At 44.3% G+C, this 21631-nt stretch overlaps 1 protein-coding gene across 4 annotated transcripts in view; it reads right to left on the bottom strand.

Moving 5' to 3' along the window:
• Positions 1-2565: 2565 nt before the first annotated feature.
• The window catches only part of RCBTB1 (RCC1 and BTB domain containing protein 1), a 55409-nt gene continuing 36343 nt past the window's right edge, over positions 2566-21631 (bottom strand). For all 4 annotated transcript variants that reach the window (XM_055143501.1, XM_004604487.2, XM_055143512.1 and 1 more), the window contains exons 7-13: positions 20472-20579; positions 19916-20058; positions 18643-18833; positions 16835-16961; positions 13457-13608; positions 12244-12374; positions 2566-5088 (exon numbers count right to left, since the gene is read on the bottom strand). In XM_055143501.1, the coding sequence (XP_054999476.1) occupies positions 4948-5088; positions 12244-12374; positions 13457-13608; positions 16835-16961; positions 18643-18833; positions 19916-20058; positions 20472-20579 (993 nt within the window). In that variant the 3' untranslated portion in view covers positions 2566-4947. The remainder of the gene's footprint in view (positions 5089-12243; positions 12375-13456; positions 13609-16834; positions 16962-18642; positions 18834-19915; positions 20059-20471; positions 20580-21631) is intronic.

Raw genomic sequence — 21631 nt, 5'->3', positions numbered from 1 at the left:
CAAGCTAGATGTTACCAGCACAGTCACGGCCCGTAAAAAGTGCACCACCCATCAGTGAGATGAAGACTGAGCTTACCACAGGGGAGTGGTGGGGGAATCATGATGGTGGGACACTCGGACAGAGGTGGCGGGAACACTCTGGAATGTGTCACACATGAAACCCTATCAGTAGCAGTCCTGTAAACCACAGTGCATAAAAGTCAAAGAACGAAACTAAGCCTCTCTTGTCTCATGAGTCATGTAGCTCAGTCCTCATCAGCTCTCACTGTTCGTGCCGAGGTTGTTTACTGCCTCTGCCTTGGTCCTACTCTCCTAACTGCTCCTCTCAAACAAAATGTTCTGTTCTGAATCAATTGGATCATACCTCTCATCCTTTCCCCTATGCATTAGGAATCCTTCCATGATGTGCGCCAGCCCACTGCCTTCAGCCCTCTTCCACTCCTGTAGGCTAAGTTGGTCTTAGTCACACCCAGGCACTTCTCCCCCGAGCCCTTCTTGCATTCCCTGCTGTGAACCTTAACCAACTGCTGCTCCTGCGGCTCTCCTGACAGTTTTCTCATTTATTCCATCTGAGCGCACTTTGCCTCAGTGTCACTCCACGTAACCCCTTATCATTCATCACAGACTACAGCATAGCACTGAGGCAAGAACTCACAATTCTTGTGATTTGCTTACTTACCACATCCCAAGCTCCCATGTACTCTCTATTGTTGGATATATGCATAAGCTGTTTTTTCTGTTGGTTTTGGGGTCAGACCCAATGGGTGCTCAGGGGACCATAAGTGGTACTGGGGATCAAATTTTGGTTGGCCACAAGTACCTTAACCCCTGTTCTATGTTTCTGTCCCCAAAACTGTTATTTTTGAAACTGGTTCCAGTCAGTCCCAAATGCCTTTAATAAAAACTCGAATATTCTGCTTATGCCAGATTTACCCATGTTTACTTACATTTCTTTTCAGCAGATACTATATGGGCATACATCATCTTCAGGAAAAATATTTAAATTTCAAATGAGACTCTGAATAAGAACATCAGGAGAAATATGCAAAAATGGACTGTGACTGATAAGGTTTTTCTCAACAATATTCAATTCAGAGTTTTATGGCTAGCAATATGAAATTCTCACATCATACTTCTACTATTTTACATGGTCTCTGATTCATCATCTTTCCAAATCTGAATGGTAGTTCCTAAATTTCAAATCAGTTCAGACACTTAAACACTGATAGATACCAAGAGTCCTCTACAGACCCGCTGGGTAAGATTTCCCTGGTCTAGATGATTCCTCGAAATTCAACTTCCTCCTTTAGTTACATCTAACAGCAAGGCCTCTCTGACTAATAGTACTGATATCAAGATTTTTATTTAGAAACTTTTTAAAGAAAATTTTCTAAGAAACTTTCATAAGAAACTTTTGTCCCACTTGACTTCACATCTTAATTTTGTGCACAGCTGGTAAACTGGCAGAAAGGAGCAATGTCACAAAAAGGTAAACACTGGGCAAACAAAGAGACCTGACTTCCACTTCAGCTCTATCACTGGTGAAAACTGTAATCAGAATACGTCAGCTAAGCTTAATCCCCCTGCCCTACGGTACAAAATATGACAACTGGAAAATAAAATGTACGGGAAATGCAGGGCCCAATGTCCAGTGCTGTAGGAAATAAATATTTTCAGACAGAGACATCTCCTCTACCCCTTTGCCAATGTTTCTTCCTCATGCACCCAGCCCTTCTTCTCCATCCTAACATAGGTCTGGGCTCACGTGCAGTCAGTCCTACACCTGGACTTCTGTCACTGTTATCTGGGGGATGAAGCCAAAGGAACATATGTGAATATTCTTTCTACTGCAGAAACGGCATCAGAACATTTTCTCCTATTAACTATCAGCTTCACATTAAGAAAAGCTGTTTATAAATGTTCTGTTAATGCCTAAATCTGCTTCTTTTCTCTCCTAGAAATTTATACTCTTCTTGAGGTAAGAATGTCTTTTATGGTCATCCAGAGTACCTCCAAAGGATCCAGATTTCTTTTTTTAAACTAACAATTCAACTATACTATCTTTTGGCAATAATAAAAACGAAAGGTTTTATAGTGTGAAACATCTGATATGCTCATGGTGGTTACCAACACCTGCAAAGAAGTTCTGATTCTGATCTTTTTAGTTGTAACAATGAAAGTTTTACCATGATAACCAAGATTAGATGTGTTTGCACAGTACAAGTGACCTTAAGCACATTCAACTGCCACCATCCAGCCACAGAACTCTTTAATCTTGCAAAACTCAATGTTATTATAAACATATAAAGCCCCCCCCCTTTAACAAAAGTTTCCCATCTGGCCGGCCTCCTTGAGAACATCACGGGACACTCCTGTGGCCGCTGGCTGGGAGAGGCTGCTCCAGGGAGCTCATGAAGTGGAACTGCACATGTCGTCCTTTTGTGACCATCCACTGAGCAGAATGTCTTTCTGTTCCTCCCAGCGGTGCACGTCATGATTCCGTCCTTCTTAAGGAGGCTGCATATTATTGATTTTTGAGGGGAGGGAGAAAAACAACTCTACACGCCTGTTGTAATAGACTATTTTATTTATTAATATGCCACTCTAAACATTACATAAATGCAGCCTATATTCTATGGTATCAAACATTATTCCAGTAAGAAGTTCAAGAGTAAGGCCAGGGCTGCAGCTCAGTGGTCCAGTGCCTGCTTTTGCATGGGAGACCCTGGGTTCAATCCCCAGTATCACAAAAAAGAAAAAGTTCAAGATAACATCACGGGCTATTTCAAGAAAAATTAATACTTTGGCTTTTAGACTACACCAGGTGAAAAAAAGCAATTCAAAGAATAATTTTCATCTCCTGCTATAATTAACAACAAAACCAAGTAGAAAAATAAGAGTATTTTTTTAAAAAAAGATAAGTTACTTTGTGTAAGACTTACTCCTATTCTCTTTACTACATTCATATAAAGTATTCAGTCATCAACTAACATGAGAAGTGGTTCTTCACCTACAGTAAGAACTCATTAAATATCTGTTGAATGAATGAATGATCTATGAAAATGGATTTACTACTTTTATTTGTGCCTGGGGGGGTATTTTTTCAAGTAAGAGCAATAGTAAACATACTGAAGTTCTTGTGTGTGACAATGATATGCCTACAGTGATCGTTACAAATACTACCCATCCTAGTTAATAAATTAATGTGCATTTATCAACCTAAGAAAAATTCTATCTTTCTGCAAAACTAATCCTGACTAATAATTCACTGAGCTTCAAACATCCGCAAGATGATCAAACAAGGCAGGGGCAGGCTGCTGGGGCATGCAACACTGCGTGACTCCTGTCTGGGGCCTCCTTCTCTAGTTCCTCTCCCCGACTCGCCACCTCCCATCAGACACTGAAAAACACCTGCTACTAGAGGAGCCACCGTATATCTTCACCATTTTGCCAATAATGTTGTTCTGCTCCTGTCTGGGAGGGAAGGGAGTAGGCGAGAGGAGCGGGTCCAGCTGAGGGCAGAGCAGAGGCATGTCTCCCAGGAGGTCAGTGTGGCCTGGGGCACAGAACTCGAAGGCCAGTAAACGTCCTTGCTATCCAGTCACATAACCAGACCAGACGAAAAACAAAACAAAAACACCCCCAAACCAAGAAACCTGCAACAACAAAAAAACAACCACAAAACTGGCAAGATGATTTTACATAGGAACTTCTCAGAAAACTATCATTTTGATCCTTTTTACAAGTTAAACAGCACTGCCACAGAGGCAGATGAGGGGCTGGGAAGTGGTGGGAGGGAAACGAGGGACACTGGTGGTGGTAAATGTACACTGGTGAAGGGATGGTGTTGGAACATTGTATAACTGAAGCCCAATCATTAACAACCTTGTAACTGTGCATCTCACTGTGATTTAATTAAAAAAATTTTTTTAATTAAATTGCACTAAATATTATACCTCAAAACGAGAGAGAAAAATCAAAAGTCAAAGGTGGCTATATCTGAAATATGGAAATTTGGGGTGGAATCAGGCCTAGCTAAAATTCCTTAAGTTCATAAGGAAGCTGGTTTTAAAAACCACTTCTTTGAGTCATTTAGCAGATCTGATGATGTCACAGCCATGGCTCAGAAAGCCAAGAGTCTACTGACTTGTGTCGTCATTTTCCTCTTAGGATTGAAAAAAAGGGGCAACTTCACATTTTGAATAAGTTCTCAAATTTTATCTTAATAAAATACCACTGGATAGCAATGGAGATTCTAATTTTATAAAACTTGTCCAAAGGAAGTTTATCAACTTCTCACAGTAGTCTAATTTAGTACTCCTATGTGCTTAAGTCAATCTAGAAATTTATATCTTACATGATTATCATTTCGATAGGCTTAATTCATACTAAATTGGATATTATTTTTGATATACATGAAGTTACAAAAAGCCATTAACAGTACAAACACATAAACAAAATCCTTCAGAACCTAACTGTCCCTTCACAGTCAGGCTGCCAAAGAACAACCAATGCAGCGCTTCAGTGAGCCCCACGTGTCTAGAGGGGAGTGGGGGCAGCTCCATCTATTGCACGATTCACTAACTCCCCCGGCTCCTGGGGCATGGAGAGGGGTGCTGCTGTGGCACAGGGACATGAGCACCCCCTGTCCGAGTACAGACGTTCCTCTCATCTGAATCAGCAGCAGAAAGCGGCCTGCTAAACCCTCCCCCTGGGCCAGTGGTCCAGCCCAGTCAGGCCTCACTGACAATACACACTGGAGACAGTCGTTTAGGCGGGGCGAGGAGAGCAGACAGCCTTCAGAGTCCTCCACAGCCTGATGGGATTGTTACCTGCAGATCACAGCACCAGCAGAATCACAGCGGGGGGCGAGGGGGTGGGGGCCCCCTGAGCGACACACCATCACCCGCACCCCAGAGCACTCACACAGCCCAGCAGCCTTGGGCGTCAGTTCTTAAAGGCTCCACATTTACTGGCTTTAGCAATGAACTCCTTTAGCAGAGGGCCGTCCATTTGCCAGAATGCTGCAGTCTGTGTGACTTCTGTCAAATGATTGATGCAAAACTTAAAGCAGAATTCTTCTAAATCCTGGACACACACAACAAAAACAAAAACAAAAAACAAAAACAAAAACAAGAAAAGGCCTTTTTTTATTAACTTTGACTGGAATTCTCTCCAGACCCACCCCGCCCCCAGGGAAGATGTTGGAGGCCAGAAATCTCACAGTCTATCAACAATCCTGGGGAGAGAGAGACACACCACAACCCTGCCCTAGTCTGGCTTGGACACACACACAATCCTCAGGAGGAACGCAGCCTTCCTCAGAGCACTCAAGATGCTCAGGAGTAGCCTGAGTCCAGTATCCATGTTTTGCCACACTTGAAAAAGTCAGAGACAGTAATTAAAATAGAGTCATATTTAAAGGAAAAAGAGCACAAGAAGTAGAAAAGGGACAGAGGTAAGATCAGTCAAGAGTGGCACACTGGTAACAAAAGCCCCAGGATCATAAAGTCAGGTGAGCTCACTCACCAAGACTGCCTAACTACAAAGGCCTTCGTTTCTGACACCACGACGAATACTACAACTTCCACCACACTGATCTCTCAGAATCAATTCAGAGAGGAATATTCATAGGAACATTTTTTTTTCAGTCAGACAAATGGAAATCACCAATTTCCAACACTCAGAAGTGGTAAGCCAGAACAATGAAAATCTCTCTGTCTATGCTCATATGTCCTTTCATCCCCAGCAAAAAGCTAATGTTCTGTTTCCTGTTTTAAATTGAGTCACCATGAATTACAAAGTTACTCACGATTGAGTTTCAGGAATACAATGGTTTCAGACCAGCCCAGTTCCCTCTACCAGTACCCCCAGTTTCCCTCCCACCCCCTTTGCGTGCTCCTGCGGCAGGCACTTTCCCCTGTGGTCATAATACTGTGATGACAGGTATATGCATACCACTTTAGTGTCCCTTCCCTTTCCTATCTCCCTCCCCATCCCCACCCCGCCCCCATGGGAAGCTTCATACCAAAGACCAATTCGCATGTAGCTTCTATTGCCTTTGGGAATTGGTTTTGCCTTATTATGCTTCTTGGTATTCCCACATATGAGACAGCTCATTCTCTATCTGTCCCTCTCTGACTAGTATCACTCTACATGCTACTCTCAGGATCCATCCATGGAGCAGCAAATCCCCTGACTTCATCATTTTTTAAAGCCCAAGTATTTCATTGTATAAATGTACCAAAGCTTCTTTCACTTGGAACATAAATGAATTATATACCTCGTACATACACAAAGACTACTGAAAAGTAAATATGCTGAAAGCTCTCGTCTCAAATACATTTTTTAGAAAAAAATTATTAGTCAACACTTAAGAGTTCTATCAAACAGAAGCTCAGCAGTGTATCAATAACAGGATGGTGGCTTCAAGTTTCCCGTCTCTAGGAAATGAGAGCACTAGATAACTGGGAAGACTCCACAAACACGACTCTCTCGTAAAAGTTGTTCTCTCAATGCAGATTTCTGCACAGAAATACTTCCTTATTCTGAAGGTCTCTGTCCCCATCTGAAATACGGGGCCAGGCCAGTCTATGAAGTCAGCAAAGATAAGCCTCATCCATGGCGTGGTGATCAGCTACGCCCGGAGTCTTGTTTTCAGGTCATCTAAACTGTGTTTAAAATGTCAGCATCATCTCTGGACTCATTTTTTTAAAATAAGAAATTCTCAGTGGGATGAATACAGCATATATAATGCTGTATATATGATAAAGTGTTAAACAAGCTATAAAACAATTCCTCTCACACCATTATCAAAGAAAAAGCACTAATACTCTGTGTACTATCACCTAATGGCAACCAAACGGCTCTACGGAGGGAAGAGTTATATTTAAATGTATTTATCAAAAACAGAAAACTGATCCATCTATACATAACTACATAGTAGGATGAAGTATCAGCCAGTCATAAGCACAAAGTTATTCAAGCCATGAATCAAACAAGAGCTTTAAATAGTAAATAATTTTATAATTTCCAATTCAAAGAAAAGAAGACACTAAATTCTGGCATTGTGAAACCTCATCACTCCTTTGTCTATGAATTTGGAATTCAAAGTATCCAGAAAGAGTGCAGACTACCTTGAGCCGAGCTTTATGGACTCTTCTATGCAGTACAGGTATATTCCAGCGGTGCTTCTAACTACAAGTCAGTCTGAATGGCTATCAAACCGCACTCCTCCCCTGCTGGGAATGCTCAGATTTCCCAGTATTCAGCCAATTAAATGCTTCAAACACTGGAAGTCTAACTTGAGAACACTGGGAACACTCTAACTCTGTGGTGCCGAAAGAAATGAACCTGGGATAAGGCAGGATCTGGGAAGGAAGCACTGACCGCAGCTGGATAGACAGTAAGACCCACAGAATCTTTCTACAAGGAGATTTACTCCGAAACCATGGACTGGCCAGTCTGCCCAGGATGCTCCAATCAGACCAACGTCCTTCCGAAAATCCTGAGCTATTGTAAGAATGTACAGGATATTCCAGCTCATTCCATCAGTGAGCAGATCTCCAATTACCTAGAAGAGGTTATGCAACTCTCACTCATCCAATAAGTCAGTGACAAGAGGATTTCTTGGACTTGAAACATTTCAAAGAAAGACGAGAAGGGAAACTTGACCAATAGACGGAAAAACTTCAGAATGAGTTTCCTCAAGGTCTCCAGATGAGAAGTGTAAAACCTCGAGCTGTACCACAGCATTTTGGTATTTCAGAAAGTAAGCTTCGTGTTTATGACATTAGGTAGTGAAATTACTCTAAAGTCCTGACAGAGGCAATTCAAATAATCAGACTTGGTATAACTAGCAGAGAAGATCAAAATAAAAACTGCTACTTTGAAATAATTCATAAATTCACTCTGAAGATTTAATAAAAAATAAGTTCTTCTTTTTCCATTTTTTAACTAAAACAAAGAAAACTGATGGTCTTTAACATCCACAGTTTAAAAAATTTAATGCAAGGGGCTCATTCTTCAAGCTCATGCTCTCCCTTGAACAGATCTCTCATTTGCTCGTCTGTTTCTTTGTTTGGCTATTTCTACTCTGAAGGCTTTGTTCTCTTTTGAACATGTACTTCTCCCTCTCTTTCCCCTCACATTTTCTAAATAAATTTCAATAAAAACTTATTTCACCAAAATAAAGTAAATTAATTAATTTTAAATGCAGGACAGCAGGCAGGGTACTTGTCTTGCATGCAGCCAGTTGGGTTCAATCCCCGGCACTCCATACAGTCCCCCAAGACTGGCAGGGGCAGGCCCTGGGCTAATCCCTGAGCACCAATGGGTATGGCCTCCCAGGCAATACCCCCTCAAAATATACCCCCTAAAAAAAAAGGCGATGCTCCGTCCAAGGGAATTTTTTTTCCCCAGTCCTTAAGAAGTGTCAAAGCTATAAGAGGTACTCCCAAGACTCCCTGTAAAAGGGCCCAGCCCCCTTCAGATTTACAATCCAGGTGGCCAAAGAGTGCCGCACCCCTGCCCCAACCTGTTCAAGTGACCACAAAAGAAACCTGGAAATCAGAAACCCAGAATTATTTTACAGTCTTTCAAGCATAAATTACTCCAGATCAACAAAACAATTTCAGGTTTTATTTTTGTTATTTGGAATATACCTAAATCTTGTCACATGGGAAAAAATAAAGGCAGGCACTTTCCTTCACTACCACACTCCATGCTCCACCTCATCCCCCGGAAATGATAGTTTACTAATCATGGAAAAATTTTCATTTGGCCCTTTCAAAGAAGAAAAAAAAATCTAATCACTGGATTTCAGCACTGAGTTTTCCAATACTTTTCACCTCAAGTCAATTTTGGAATTAGATTCCTATACATGGATTTATTGCATCCCACAAAAGCTACAGTATAAGATCTAAGTTGCTAATATAATTTTTTTGTTTGCTTGTTAAGGATATACCTGGCAGTGCTCTGGGCTTACTCCTGGCTCTGAGCTCAAGGATCACTCCTCGTGGTTCTTGGGAGACCATATGGGATGCCAGGTATTGAACCTGGGTCAACCACATGCAAGACAATCACCCTACCTATTATTTATCTGGTTCGCAAACAGAATTTTCTAGAAAGTTTTGTACTTAAATAATATATACATGAAAATAAACTTCCCAGAAAACAAAGCGTATAGAGCATTTAAGATTTTTATAATGTGATAAAGAACTGTCCTTAGAATGTTTTATTCACACATTCTCCCTGAATATTCATTTGCTAAAGAAATATATAAATGCTGTCCCAAGTCCTTCTTTGCCTTTTATTAAAACTTGCAGGAAGTTTGACAATGCAGTCACAACGCAAAAAAAAAAAATCACAATAAGCAGCTTACTTTGAGATATCTTTGCAACTAATATGTCAGCATGTTGCTTTTATATGTGTACATCTGCTCCAAAATTATCTTGCAAAAAGGAGGATTGGAGGAACCAAAATAACTTTCTTAGAAAAGATGGAACATGAGAAGCAGGTATTCTCCATATTACTGCCATTTTAGCCCAGAAGGAAGAAAAAAATCATTATCCCCAATTTAAACTCTAAAAATAACATTTTTTTTTTCTTTTTGGGTCACACCTGGCGATGCACAGGGGTTACCCCTGGCGGTGCTCAGGGTACCATATAAGATGCTGGGAATTGAACCTGGGTTGGCCATGTGCAAGGCAAATGCCCCACCTGCTGTGCTATTGCTCCAGCACCTGAAAATAATAGTTATTATAGTTAATTTCCATCTGACGTAGTAGGAGCTCTTTGTCTACTGGTAAAGTAAGTGTGGCCAAAAACCCTATTAAGAAAAAAAAATTCATTCTGTTCAATGTAGCACAATTCACAGTAGCTAAAGTCTGAAAACAATCTAAGTGCCCAAGAACAGATGAGTGGATGAAGCTACGGCACATCCACGCAATGGAAACCACTCAGTTGTAAGATGAAGCCATGCAGTTTTCTGCTACATGGATGCATCTGGAGAGTATCACAGAGTGAGGTTAAAGGGAGAGGAACAGACAAAGAACGATCTGATATGTGGGGTATCAGGGAACACAGTAGGGGAGTAACAAACGCCCAAAGGCAACAGGAAAGGTCTTCATAGGAAGCTTACCACAAAGGAGGGTATACAGAGGGGTGGGGGACAATGGTGGAGGCAGTTCTTGGTGGAAGGCGTGGTGCTGGAACACTATCTGCATGAGCCCTACTGTCAACATGCTGTAGACCATGTGCCTAGAGTAGAGTATTTCTGCTGTGTTCTAGAAAGCATGAAAGAAATCAACTTCAGCAGTACTGATGATCAGAGCAGAAACAGTCTAGTTTAAGAAAATGGTTCTTTTTCTTGTGGGCTGCTATTTCTAATTTTTCTACATGGAATATGTCATATTTGTGATCTGAATTTGGATTTCCTGTCTACATTTCTGCATTTTATTCTTCTGAAAAAGCACACTTTCAGAGTGGAGAGTTCCATGTGTTTCATTCACTTTACTCAACAAGTATTTTTCTGGGCCCACATTGGAAGGACTCTGAGTAGCATGTATTTGTGGTCTCAAGTAAGGGCAGCTTTATTCACCTTTTTCTTTTCTTTTCTTTTTTTTTTTTTGGAGTCACACCAGGAGCTGTTCAGGGATCACTCCTGATAGACTCAGTGGACCATATGAGGGTACCAAGGACTGAACCCATGTCTGTTGCATGCAAAGCAAGCACCCTACCTGCTATATATCTCCCCAGGGCCAGGTAAGGGGAGATTTAATAACACGATATAAGGGGGGAAAAAAACTAATAAAGGAAATGAGCAGCTGGCACAGGAGAAGTGGAAGAAGATGTTTCTGGTAAACATCCTGGGGCAGATTTCAGGTGAAACTGAGGAAGAAATTTCCAGCAACGAGAGCTGAGATACTTGCATTGGTCAAGGTGGTTCTGATGACCTCGGTCAGCAAGACACAGAGCTCACAGGAATAAGCTTAAAGTGCAGGGGACTCATTAGTAGTGAGGGGTGTGAAGAGACACAGGAACTCTCAAATTAGTCACCAAGCCAAGAGGAAAGGCACAGACCAATTTAAAATGATACCATGGGGTGGATAGAAAAATCTAAGGAGATGACATTTCTAATTAAAAAAAATTTCAACAAAGGAAGGGCAGGGGGAAAAAGAACCATGCTATTTCTGGTTAGAAATGATTTACTTGTATCATCATTCCATTCTCTGAAAAAGCCACAGAGAAAGTGAGCTATATTTGACCTTATCAAAAATTTATAATCATGATATAATCTCAGGTAACAGCAGGATACATTTTAAAAAACACAAAAAAACAAAAACAAAAAAACCAAGACATCATGATCTAAAATACAAGACACCCTCATCACCAAGGCCACAGCTGCGTATCTCTGCTGGTGTTGGGTAAAGTGCCTGACTGCAGGCACTTGGCCTCATCAAAGGGCCTCGTCAAAGACACCTGAAGAACGAACTTCAAAGTACACCTGTCGGCACAAACAAGGGCGACTATGCCACTGCCCTTGGCTGGACACCCTGAACTCCTTAGCTGCTAACTGCCGCCTCTTCTCCTCCCTGAATTTCCAACACTCACCCTCCCAGCCTTCAGCAAACATTCATGAGCCGGTGTCTCCTGCTTCCTAGGGACCACGGGGCCACACATGAGCATGAGACACTTTCTCAGTCAGGAGGAATTGATGCACGCTGGTTCTCAACTTCAAAAAGATACACACAAACACAAAATTTCAGGACTCCCCCAAGCCCATTAATCATAGATTCCCTTAAATATCTATGAATCCCAGAAAAGGGTTTCAGTCCACTGAAAAAACAAACAAGGAGTCCAGAGCATGTTCTTCACACACAGGTAAATGGAAGTTACAACCAGTGACAGAATTCCAGAGCACAAAATACACAGAAGAAAGCATACTGCAGAGCGGGGTCTATACACATTAGCCTTGAGAAATACACCTGAAGCTAAATGTCATGTTCGCAAGTCCACTTAGGGATGTACTCTCCCCACCCCAACTCACAAGCATCAGTTTCTTATGTTAATGTAGAATAAAAGCAGAGGCCAAAGAGCTTGAAAACTGTGAGCAGAGCATGAAGAAGCAGGACGAATGCGCCACCTCAGGCCGACAGGAAGTGAGGTGGCCCAGGTGGGGCTCGGGAAGAGGGGCAGGCGCACGGGGCGTGGGGCAGGTCTCTGCCTGGTACTTTATGTTACCTCTGCATCGTATCTGACTGCAGCAGAGAACAGCGAAAAGGCATTCTCCACGGTGATGCCTCGTTTGATGATGTGCTGGCAGAGTCTTTTCAGTCTGTTTTCACAGTAAGACGTCGCCAAGTCCAGGAGACCTACAGGTGCAAAGAATGGGGGTGACCGGGGTTCATGGCAATCCCCATCACTGAGAGACATGTACTCTGCTTCACTGAACCAGCAGAGTTCTCTTGGTGATGATACTCTGAATTTTACTAAGGAAATTCTTTTTATGCCTTACCTCCCACCCCACCTCCCCCAACGTCTTTAATAGACCTATACTATAATATGGCTTTTACATACTTCCTTTTAATATTAAAGGGGGAAAGGGAACTTCCCACCTCATGTTATTTCTAAATGACAAGCTAAGTCTGTTAGCAACTTTGACTTCAATAGTACAAAAAGAAAGACAGTTCACAGTGGGTTGGAGCCATACTACAGCGGGGAAGGGACTACCTTGCATGCGGCTGACCTGGGTTCAATTCCCAGCATCTCATATGGTACCCTGAGTCCCACCAGGAATATAATTCCTGAGTGCAGAGACAGGAGTAACCCTGAGCACTGCCAGGTGTGACCCAAAAGCCAACCCCCGCCTCCCCGCCCCCACCAAAAAAGAGAAAGTTGACAGTAAAAATCCATACTTAATCAGGATATTGCTTTTAATGGCAGGGATCAAACCTGGGACATCACACATGTGAGGCACATGCTCCAGCCCTAAGTCATACCCTAGACCCCTATAATCTACGACACAAAAAACTTCTTCAAACTCTGCTAGTTTGGTTTGGTTTCGGGGCCACACCCATGATGTTCAGGGCTCAAACCTGGGTCAGACACATGCAAAACAAATGTTCTGCTTGCTGGACGATCTCTCTGGCCCTTTAAAAAAATTGTTTTTAAATTTAACTTAAGTCATTTGGTTTATGGGTCACACTGGGTAATGTACAGGCATTACTCCTGGCTCTGCACTCAGGAATTACCCCTGGCAGTGCTCAGGGGACCATATGGGTTGCTGGAGATAGAACCCGGATCAGTCACATGCAAGGCAAGTGCCCTACTGGCTGTATTATCATTTCAGCCCACTTTTTTTTTTTCAAAAGCCATGATCAAGCTGCCAGGCCTGCAGAAGTAAACTTAACCCTGCGAGGGCGTGAGGAGGAATGTTCTGAAGGGGATGCAGTACCGATGGCATCCTCGGGTGGCAGATCGACGGTATCCGTGTAGAGGTACTGCAGGAAGGCACGGTACACAGGGTAGGAAAACTGGTCTATTTCTATCACCTCCTTCATGTCCTCATTCCAGTAAGACTGGAACATAGATCGAAAGTGCTCACACCTGCGGCAGAACAGCACAAGGTCCATCAGAAACCAGACAGAGTCATTCCAGGTCCTGAACATGCCCTCCACCCCTCGCAGCAGAACCACGGTTCTTCAGCACAACCCCCCCAGTCTCCAGACGGGAAACTTCTCCACAAACCCTCCCAGCTCTGAGGAGAACTTCCTGTTTAAGTGCTAAGAATCTTGTGGGGTGGCCCCTGGGTGTGGCCCGACTGGCAGAGTATGTGCCTGTGTGTGAGGCCTGGAGTCCCAGCCCAGCGTGCGGCACCCTGGAGAGAGCCCTCGGATGCCCCCACATCAGGTGGAGGGCCTGTTCTCTTGAAGGGAACTCCACAAAGATGGGGCACCTAGGCCGTCCCAGCCCCACCCTGCTTCCTGTGGTGGGGCCTCTGTGGGGAGGGAGACTCGCACACCTGTGTCGGTGCTCGAGGGGGCGACATGCTTCTGCAGAAGTGGGCTGGGGCACTGGGATCCACACAGCCAGGAGACCGTGAGCAGGCCCAGCCACCACTTCCACACTCCCAGCCAGCTCTTCACTAGCCTGGCTTCTAAAAAGGATTTTCTACAGATATTTTCAAGACTTTTTTTTTTTTAGTTTTGGGAATTGATCTGGGTGGGGTCTTAAAACGCAAATATCACTGAGCCACTGTGCTGACACTGAAACACACCTTTTATTTTTTCTGGTTTGGGGGCCACACCTAATGGTGCTCAGGGGCTACTCCTGTTTGTTGGTTGGTATTGGTCTTGAACATTCAAAGCTCCATTCACAAGGGAACTCTGCTTTTTACTCTGTCTCTTGGTAACACCTGGCAATGCTGGGGTTACTCCTGACAGGGTCCAGAAGACCCTATGTTGTGGTAGGAGTTGAATCAGGGTCACAGCTGCCAATGCTTCCTGCCCTCCGTCCTAGCTTTCCAGGCCAAGATATTAATTTTCAACAATGAAATTCAGGAAATTCAGAAAGAAGAGCTCAAACTCTTGGACATGTCTCTAACAACTAAGTGATTCCTTTGCATCTCTTTAATGTATGTGCATAATTTCTTTTGTTTTGGGGGTACAGGGCTCAGTTCTGGCTCTGTGCTTAGGGATCCCTCCTGGAGGGCCTGGGGGATGACATGGGATGCTGAGGATTGAACCTGGGTTGGCTCCATGCAAAGTAAGGACTCTCCTGGCCATATGACCGCTCTAACCCACATTATGTGCATTTTCTTACGACTGTTTTCGAGGTGAATGAGTTCAGGGCTAAGCTGACTGCTCTTCCCTCAGGGACAGGAAGATGGAAACTTTTTCCTTTCCATGACTAGGAGTAATCCCTGAGCTTTGCCAGGTGTTACCAAAATATAGAAAGTAAAAACCGGAGTTCCCTTGTGAATGGAGCTTTGAATGTTCAAGACCAATACCAACCAGCAAACCATTACCATACTCTTTACAATAGGGAATTTGGTAAAAACTTGATTTTAATTAAGAGCAAAAGGTCAAATGCAAGAAATATATGCTGAGTTACTGTCCCGAGGTTGAGAGAATCACAGAGCAGATTTCTTTACTGTGCTTCTGCTTCTGTACCAGCTCCAAGAAGAATGTGGATGCATTTCAATCCACATTAGGCCGGCAAGTGGCTCACTCAAAGGCAGGGCCAGCCAGACCTGGGGCCAGAGCACACACCCAGCATGGTGGCACCCAGCAGCACTACATATCATCAAGGCACAGATGTGCATGTATGTCCTGGGGGACAAAGAATCAGCACGGTGACAAACCGCTCCTCTGGGACACATCAGAACATGATAACATGATGGCTCTGTGGCAAAACATGTTCCTGGTCATGGGGTGTGTGTACATGGGGGGGAGCTGTTTGTGCGTAAAGTCTGCATAAAATATGGACGAATAAAACCCTAAATACTGTTAAAATGCTAAGCAACTAGAAGCAAGTCTTACACACAAAACTGAGTCTTTTCTTGTTGCTGTGCCCTGCACCGGAACCCCCCAGGGTGTTGGACATGAGACAAGTGCGGTACTGCTGAGCTCCATCCCTAGGCCTGAAGAAAGGCTTCTGTCGCTGTTTCTCAGCCATACCTGCTGGGCCAGGGGACCACGTGGTCCTGGCCTGCAAAGCATGCGTTCCAGGCCCCTGGGCCATCTCTCCTGGGCTCACAACTGGCATGCTGAATTGACAGAGGAGCTGCTCTTAGAAACTTAACATCACAGAACTTGACAGCCAACTTTATGCAATGAGTAAACTTAATGAAATTTAATGAAAAAATTTAGGAACTAAAATCTTAGGAATTATCTTTGTACTCAAATGTCTTTATGTACATATATCCATAATCAAACCACTTTTTTCAGCTAACATACATCTCTCATTCTCTAAAAAAAAAGAACACTTTTTGTAAGCCAAATGTTAACTCAAAAAAAAAAAAAAAGGAGAGAGGGGGCTGGAGTGATAGCACAGCAGGCAAGGCATTCTCCTTGCACATGGCTGACACACAGCTTTGACACCCTCCCCTGTATTTCATATAATCTCCGGACACTGCCAAGTAATTCCTTAGTGCTGAGCGAGAGTAAGCCCTGAATACTGCTGGTTGTGGTCCACTAACAAAAACAAACAAACAAAACTCCTGCAGAAGACAGATTAAAACTACAAAACAATAGACACTACACTAGTACCTTTCTATTGGTCAACACTTCAAGTCCGGCTGCTCACCTCAACACATGCTATCAAAACTCTAATGTGTGTGGAAAGTAGAATGAAGCTGTTTTGCTTCAGAAACGTGGTACTATCTGCCTTCACGTGGTTTTGCTCGCTAATGGAAATGCTTGAACAACTATTTTTGGTTAAATTGCCAATGATTATCTGATTATCAACAGTAATTCTACAATAAATATTTCTTGGTTGGTGTGTGGGTCACAACCAGCAGCGCGCAGGGCTTACTCCTGGTGCACAGGAACCACTTCTGGTGGGGCTCTGTAGGACCACACGGGATGGTAAGTATCAAGCCCAGGTCGGTCATGCAAGACAAATGCTATACTATTGCTATACTTATTGCTATACTATACTATTGCTTTGGTCCCCTAGGAAAAAAATATTTTAAATAATCAGTGACATTTGGGAAATAATCAATACTATTAGAGTTTTTAAAGCTATTTCTTATCATAATCCATTTTGTGGAATAATAGAGGTTGCAAAAAGGAAATAAGGTTACTGACACATCAAGCTCATGTAAAAATACCTGATTTTCAAAACAGCTTTGTGCACATGGATAAATTTCCCATCGATTCGGAACTTCAAGTCAGCAGTTTCTGGACTGTCAAATTCTTTCTTTAGTGACTCTGCAACTGTTAAAAAGTCTTCATGTTCTAAAAGCAACAAGTATATTATTATCAGAAAACTCAAGAATTAAGATTTGAAAGCTTTCAAAACATAATTACATAATCCATTCATGTTTTTTTTTCCCAAAAAACATCATACTTTATTTGACAAATCAGTTACATAGTACTGTAAACATTCTGCAAAAGTAAACTATGAAATACGTACTTGGAAAAAAATACCAGTCTTACAGGCCAAATCATTAAAAAATACAGGACTGGAGAAATAATATAGGGGTTAAAGAACTTGCCTTGCACATGGTGGACCTGGGTTTGATACCTAGTACTGAACATGGGGCTCAGGGTCTTGTGGTGCCAGGAATGGGTATCGGGGTCCCAACCAGAGTTGAGTGCATACAAGGCAAGGAGTTCTGACCACTGTACTCTCTCCTGCCCTTCTGTGTGCTTTACAAAGTCTGCAAGGAAAGAGCATCTGCCCAAGTCCGGGACCGGTGCCTACAGTCTCCAACACCTCCCCTCCCCCACTCCCGGAGAGCACTCTGCGCTGCAGAAGCAAGGTAGCTAATCTCCAACAGGAGGTGTCCCTGCCCTCTGTGCTGGTCACCCCTGAAATACAGGAAGGAAATGACTAAGATAAGCGGGAATCTCGCAGTCTAAGTGGAAACCCCACCCATCTCTCCTCCCTTCTCACCCCCAAACCCCAAACTCTTGAGGGAACTGAAGTGTTTCCTTCTGCATCTAGTTGGAAGGTTCAAGGTCACCCTTGCCCCATCTTGGTTTCTGGCAACAAGTACTACAACATCTTTTCAAAGAAGAAATATTCAAAGGGGACATTTCAATACTGAATTTTTTCTCCTGACAGATTTTTCTCCTTACAAATCAATAGTAAGTGGGGCGGGGAAACAAACCATCCTGATTTTCAATCAGTGAAATTTTCAATCAGGGAAGGAAGGAATACATGATAAGTTTAATGACCCTATTTTCTCCTGAGCTTAGCGTTGTGAAACAAAAGGGTCTTTGTTTGGGAAAGGATGCTCTATAGGATTAGGTCTGTGAGATGAAAGTACGGAGTACGGGGTGGGGGGGGGGACCAGAGAGAGAGAGTACGATGGGCAGGATGCATGCTTTTACCCCACGGATCCAGGTTCAACCCTGGCAGCCAGTTTGGTTCCTGATTCCCGTTAGGAGAGATCCCTGAGCACAGCTGAGTGTGGTCCCCAAATAAAACACAGATTGAAGTACTGAAGAGGAGATGTGGATGGCAGTGGGGCATGCGTGATGAGTGGTGGGGGTTGTGCAGCATCATGAATGCACCCCACGCCTCTGAACCAGACACTTTAACAGGACAGACCTGCCCGCTTTTCTTCGCCATAGCAGTGGGGATGGAGGCTCACAAGCTGAGCTGGGTGGCAGTGCTGGAGGTCAGAGGCATGTGGGGAGGTCACAGTGACGGAACGAAGGCCTGGTACCCCCAGTCACACTTGCTCCCACTGAGCCAGCCCTGAAGCGCCTCTCAACGGGATGAAAGTGTGGAAGGGTAAACAATGCCCCTAGACACTTAATAACAGAGAGAAACAACAGGCTGACTGGGGGTGGGTACAAAAGCTGATGGAGAACACACATAATCCAGAACTAAAACAGCCTGTGACACCCAGCAGCAGAGACTGCCAGTAGGGTGCCCTGAGGCTCCTGGACACGCCTGCGTTCTTACCCACAGACAGGAGGCGCCACGAGACGGCGGGCGTGGCGAAGCAGGCGAACACGTCGTCGGTGCAGGAGAAGTGGGTGAGGTGAGGCAGGATCACGGACTGGCCCCGGCACTGGCCCCACATGTACACGTGCCCACCCTGGGTCTTGGCGGCAGAGGTGTGGGCAGAATGGCAGGCTGCAATCTCTACCACCCTGAAAAGTTTCAGAAAGAGAAAAGGCACATCACTCCCTTCTCAGATGCCCAGGGCTCAGCTCAGCACACCGGGTAAGTTCACAGTCCATGCTCAGAGCAGCTCACAGACAGCCCGGGACATCAGCTGCAAGTCACCAGACACTGAGCTGCGGCTTCTCTCCTGGCCCCCTCCTGACCTCATTCTTGGGGAGAATTATCATTGGACACTTGAGAAAACTTAGAAAGAGGGAACAAAATAATAAAGGAATGGACAATGACCAAATGTCTTGGGGTATTAGAGAGCAGCAAAAAGAAAGAAAAGAAAGGAAAAGGGAAAAGAAAGAAAAAGGAGAAAACCTCACCTTCATGCTATTATTTTCTTACAAATACAACTTTCTCCTCACCCTTACTAGAGCCTCACAGGCTCACTTTGCCGATGAGCGCACATCTGGGGCCCCTGAATTCTGAACATATCAGTTCAAATGGACACGGACTCGGACTTAAGAGGGTCCCCAAATCAGAAGTCAACACCCTAAAGCCCAGCAGTGTGGGCTCATGAATATTGAGCATCTATTCCGGCAACATGCTTTACAATCAACTCAATACTGAAACAGATTGTGTTCTTCCGAGGGGCAGATCTAAATGCACTAACCCCATTTTACCAGGCCATAGTGACAGCACACGGGGTAGGGTGTTTGCCTACACATGGCTGACCCAGGCTTGATCCCTGGCATCCTATCTGGTCCCCTGAGAACCACCAGGAATAATTCCTGAATGCAGCCAGTAACCCCTGAGTATCACCAAGTGTGACCCCAAAACTAACATAATGGGGGGGGCACGGGAAGCTATTTTACTTTCATACTAACTAGACAGCAAGAAGTCTGTGTGAAGGCACATCTTTGCCTGCGGATCACAGGTTATTTCAGAGAGATGTACCAGAATCCTGTCCATTCGTGCTCAGTCTAATTGGTACGTCAACTCTTTCATTCAAAAGTAGAATGTTAATGAACAGACGAGTTATGAAGCCAAATACCACAGCCCAGTGCACCTGCCCTGAGGTCCCGGTCACACACCACCCCAAGACCAGGCACGGCACAGTTACCTTTCTTTCTCCACCATGATGTGTGCTGGGCTTAGCAGGTTATTTTTATTGCCAGTTCCCAACTGCCCATACGTGTTAGCTCCCCAGGCATACAACAAGCCCTCATCGGTTAGTGCTAGAGTGTGTGCATAGCCGCAGACAATCTGCAAGTAAATTGAAATGGTTACCACAAACAGGAAAACAGGAAGGACAGGGGGAAAAAAAAATCTATGTAATGATTACAGCCATCTCCTGCAGAACGCCAATGCCTCGTCAGGCGGCGACTGACATTTTCTGGAACATTAAAAAAAGATCAGAAAAGCTGAAATCTGAGACTTGGATTTTCCCGCCCCCCCTACACCCCCCACCCCTCATCAATTTCTCAAGACGAATGTGCCTCTACCATCAAGTTCCTTCTCAGGGACTTAGCACTTAGGGACAATATAATACCAAGAGTGGAAGAGGAAGGCACGAAAAATTGTCTGCAAAGATTTCTTCTAGAATGAATCCCCACTATCCCCCAAGGTCAGCAGGGTCACTGGGTGGGTGCTAGCAGCCAGGGGTTGGCCACACGTACCTGGTTGACGCACACGCTGTGCAGAGCTGCCACTCTCACAGGGGTCAGCTGATTGCCATTGTTGCCCAGGCCTAGCTGACCATTGCCGTTATAACCCCAGCCATAGACCTTGGGAGAGAAAGGGAGAAGAGAGACTTTTGAAGGGGCCAGTGCAGGGCTGGGAGGCAATATAGGGTGAATGAAGGTGCGTGTCTTGTAGTGCAGGTGGCTGACCTGATCTGATTCCTAGAATCGCTTGGTCCCCTGGGCAGTACCATGCACTGCAGGATAACCCTGAAAAGACCCAAGTAACACTGCACCCTGAACCCTCATAGTGGCCTGATTGGCCAGAATAGCCAAGAGAGGCCCCCGGGCTGCTGGGAAAGACCCCACGTCCCTCCAACAAGCATCAAATAAAAGGGGCTAGTACAACAGATGAGTAGATAAAGAAACTACGGGATCAGGGGATGAGGGTGAGGATATGGCTCAGTGTGAGCTTGCATGTAGGAGGCCCTGGTTTCAACCCCTCACACACACAAAGAAAAGGAAAGTAAATTGTGGTATATATTCAGAGTGGACTACTACTCAGAAAAGAGAAAACTGCAATTCACTGCAACTTGGATGGAACTGGAAGGTGCCAAGCTAAATAAAATGAGTCATAAAGAGAAGGACAAATACCAATGATTTCACTCACTTTCACTCATGAAGTAAGGGAAGAGCAATGGCAGAGACCATGGTTGCCGTGACTCAGCCAGCAGCGCCAGGCTGGAGAGGTGAGGAGACACGGCATCCGCGGCAGGCAGGGGCGGGACGACTAGAATACAAACAGTTTAACAAGAAGACGAATAAAAGCAGCTAGTTGCAGAGAAGAAATGAAAAGAAAGTCCACCCAGCTTCCATGGGGAGCAGGAAGCTGGGAGGGGCCAGGGACACAGCGCAGGGAAGCAGCTCTCTGGTGACAAGTGATGTCCGCAGGGGAAGCGTGACTGACAGTACTGTCAATTCTGGTACCTCAGGAAAAACTGTTTTAAGAAAAGGAAGAAAGAAAATAAAGTCCGTCCAAACGTAACCGTTTCGTTGCAAAGCTGCTACTCTCTCTTCCCTCTGTGATGGAAACATATCTGCACAGATGTGACGGAGGGCAGGGCTGCCCCAATCTGACGTTATTTCTTATTCTATAA

Source organism: Sorex araneus, chromosome 1 (genome assembly GCF_027595985.1).
Source record: "Sorex araneus isolate mSorAra2 chromosome 1, mSorAra2.pri, whole genome shotgun sequence".
Taxonomy (NCBI): Eukaryota; Metazoa; Chordata; class Mammalia; order Eulipotyphla; family Soricidae; genus Sorex; species Sorex araneus.
Note: the sequence above shows the minus strand (reverse complement) of the source record. Positions and strands in the feature narration are given on the sequence as shown.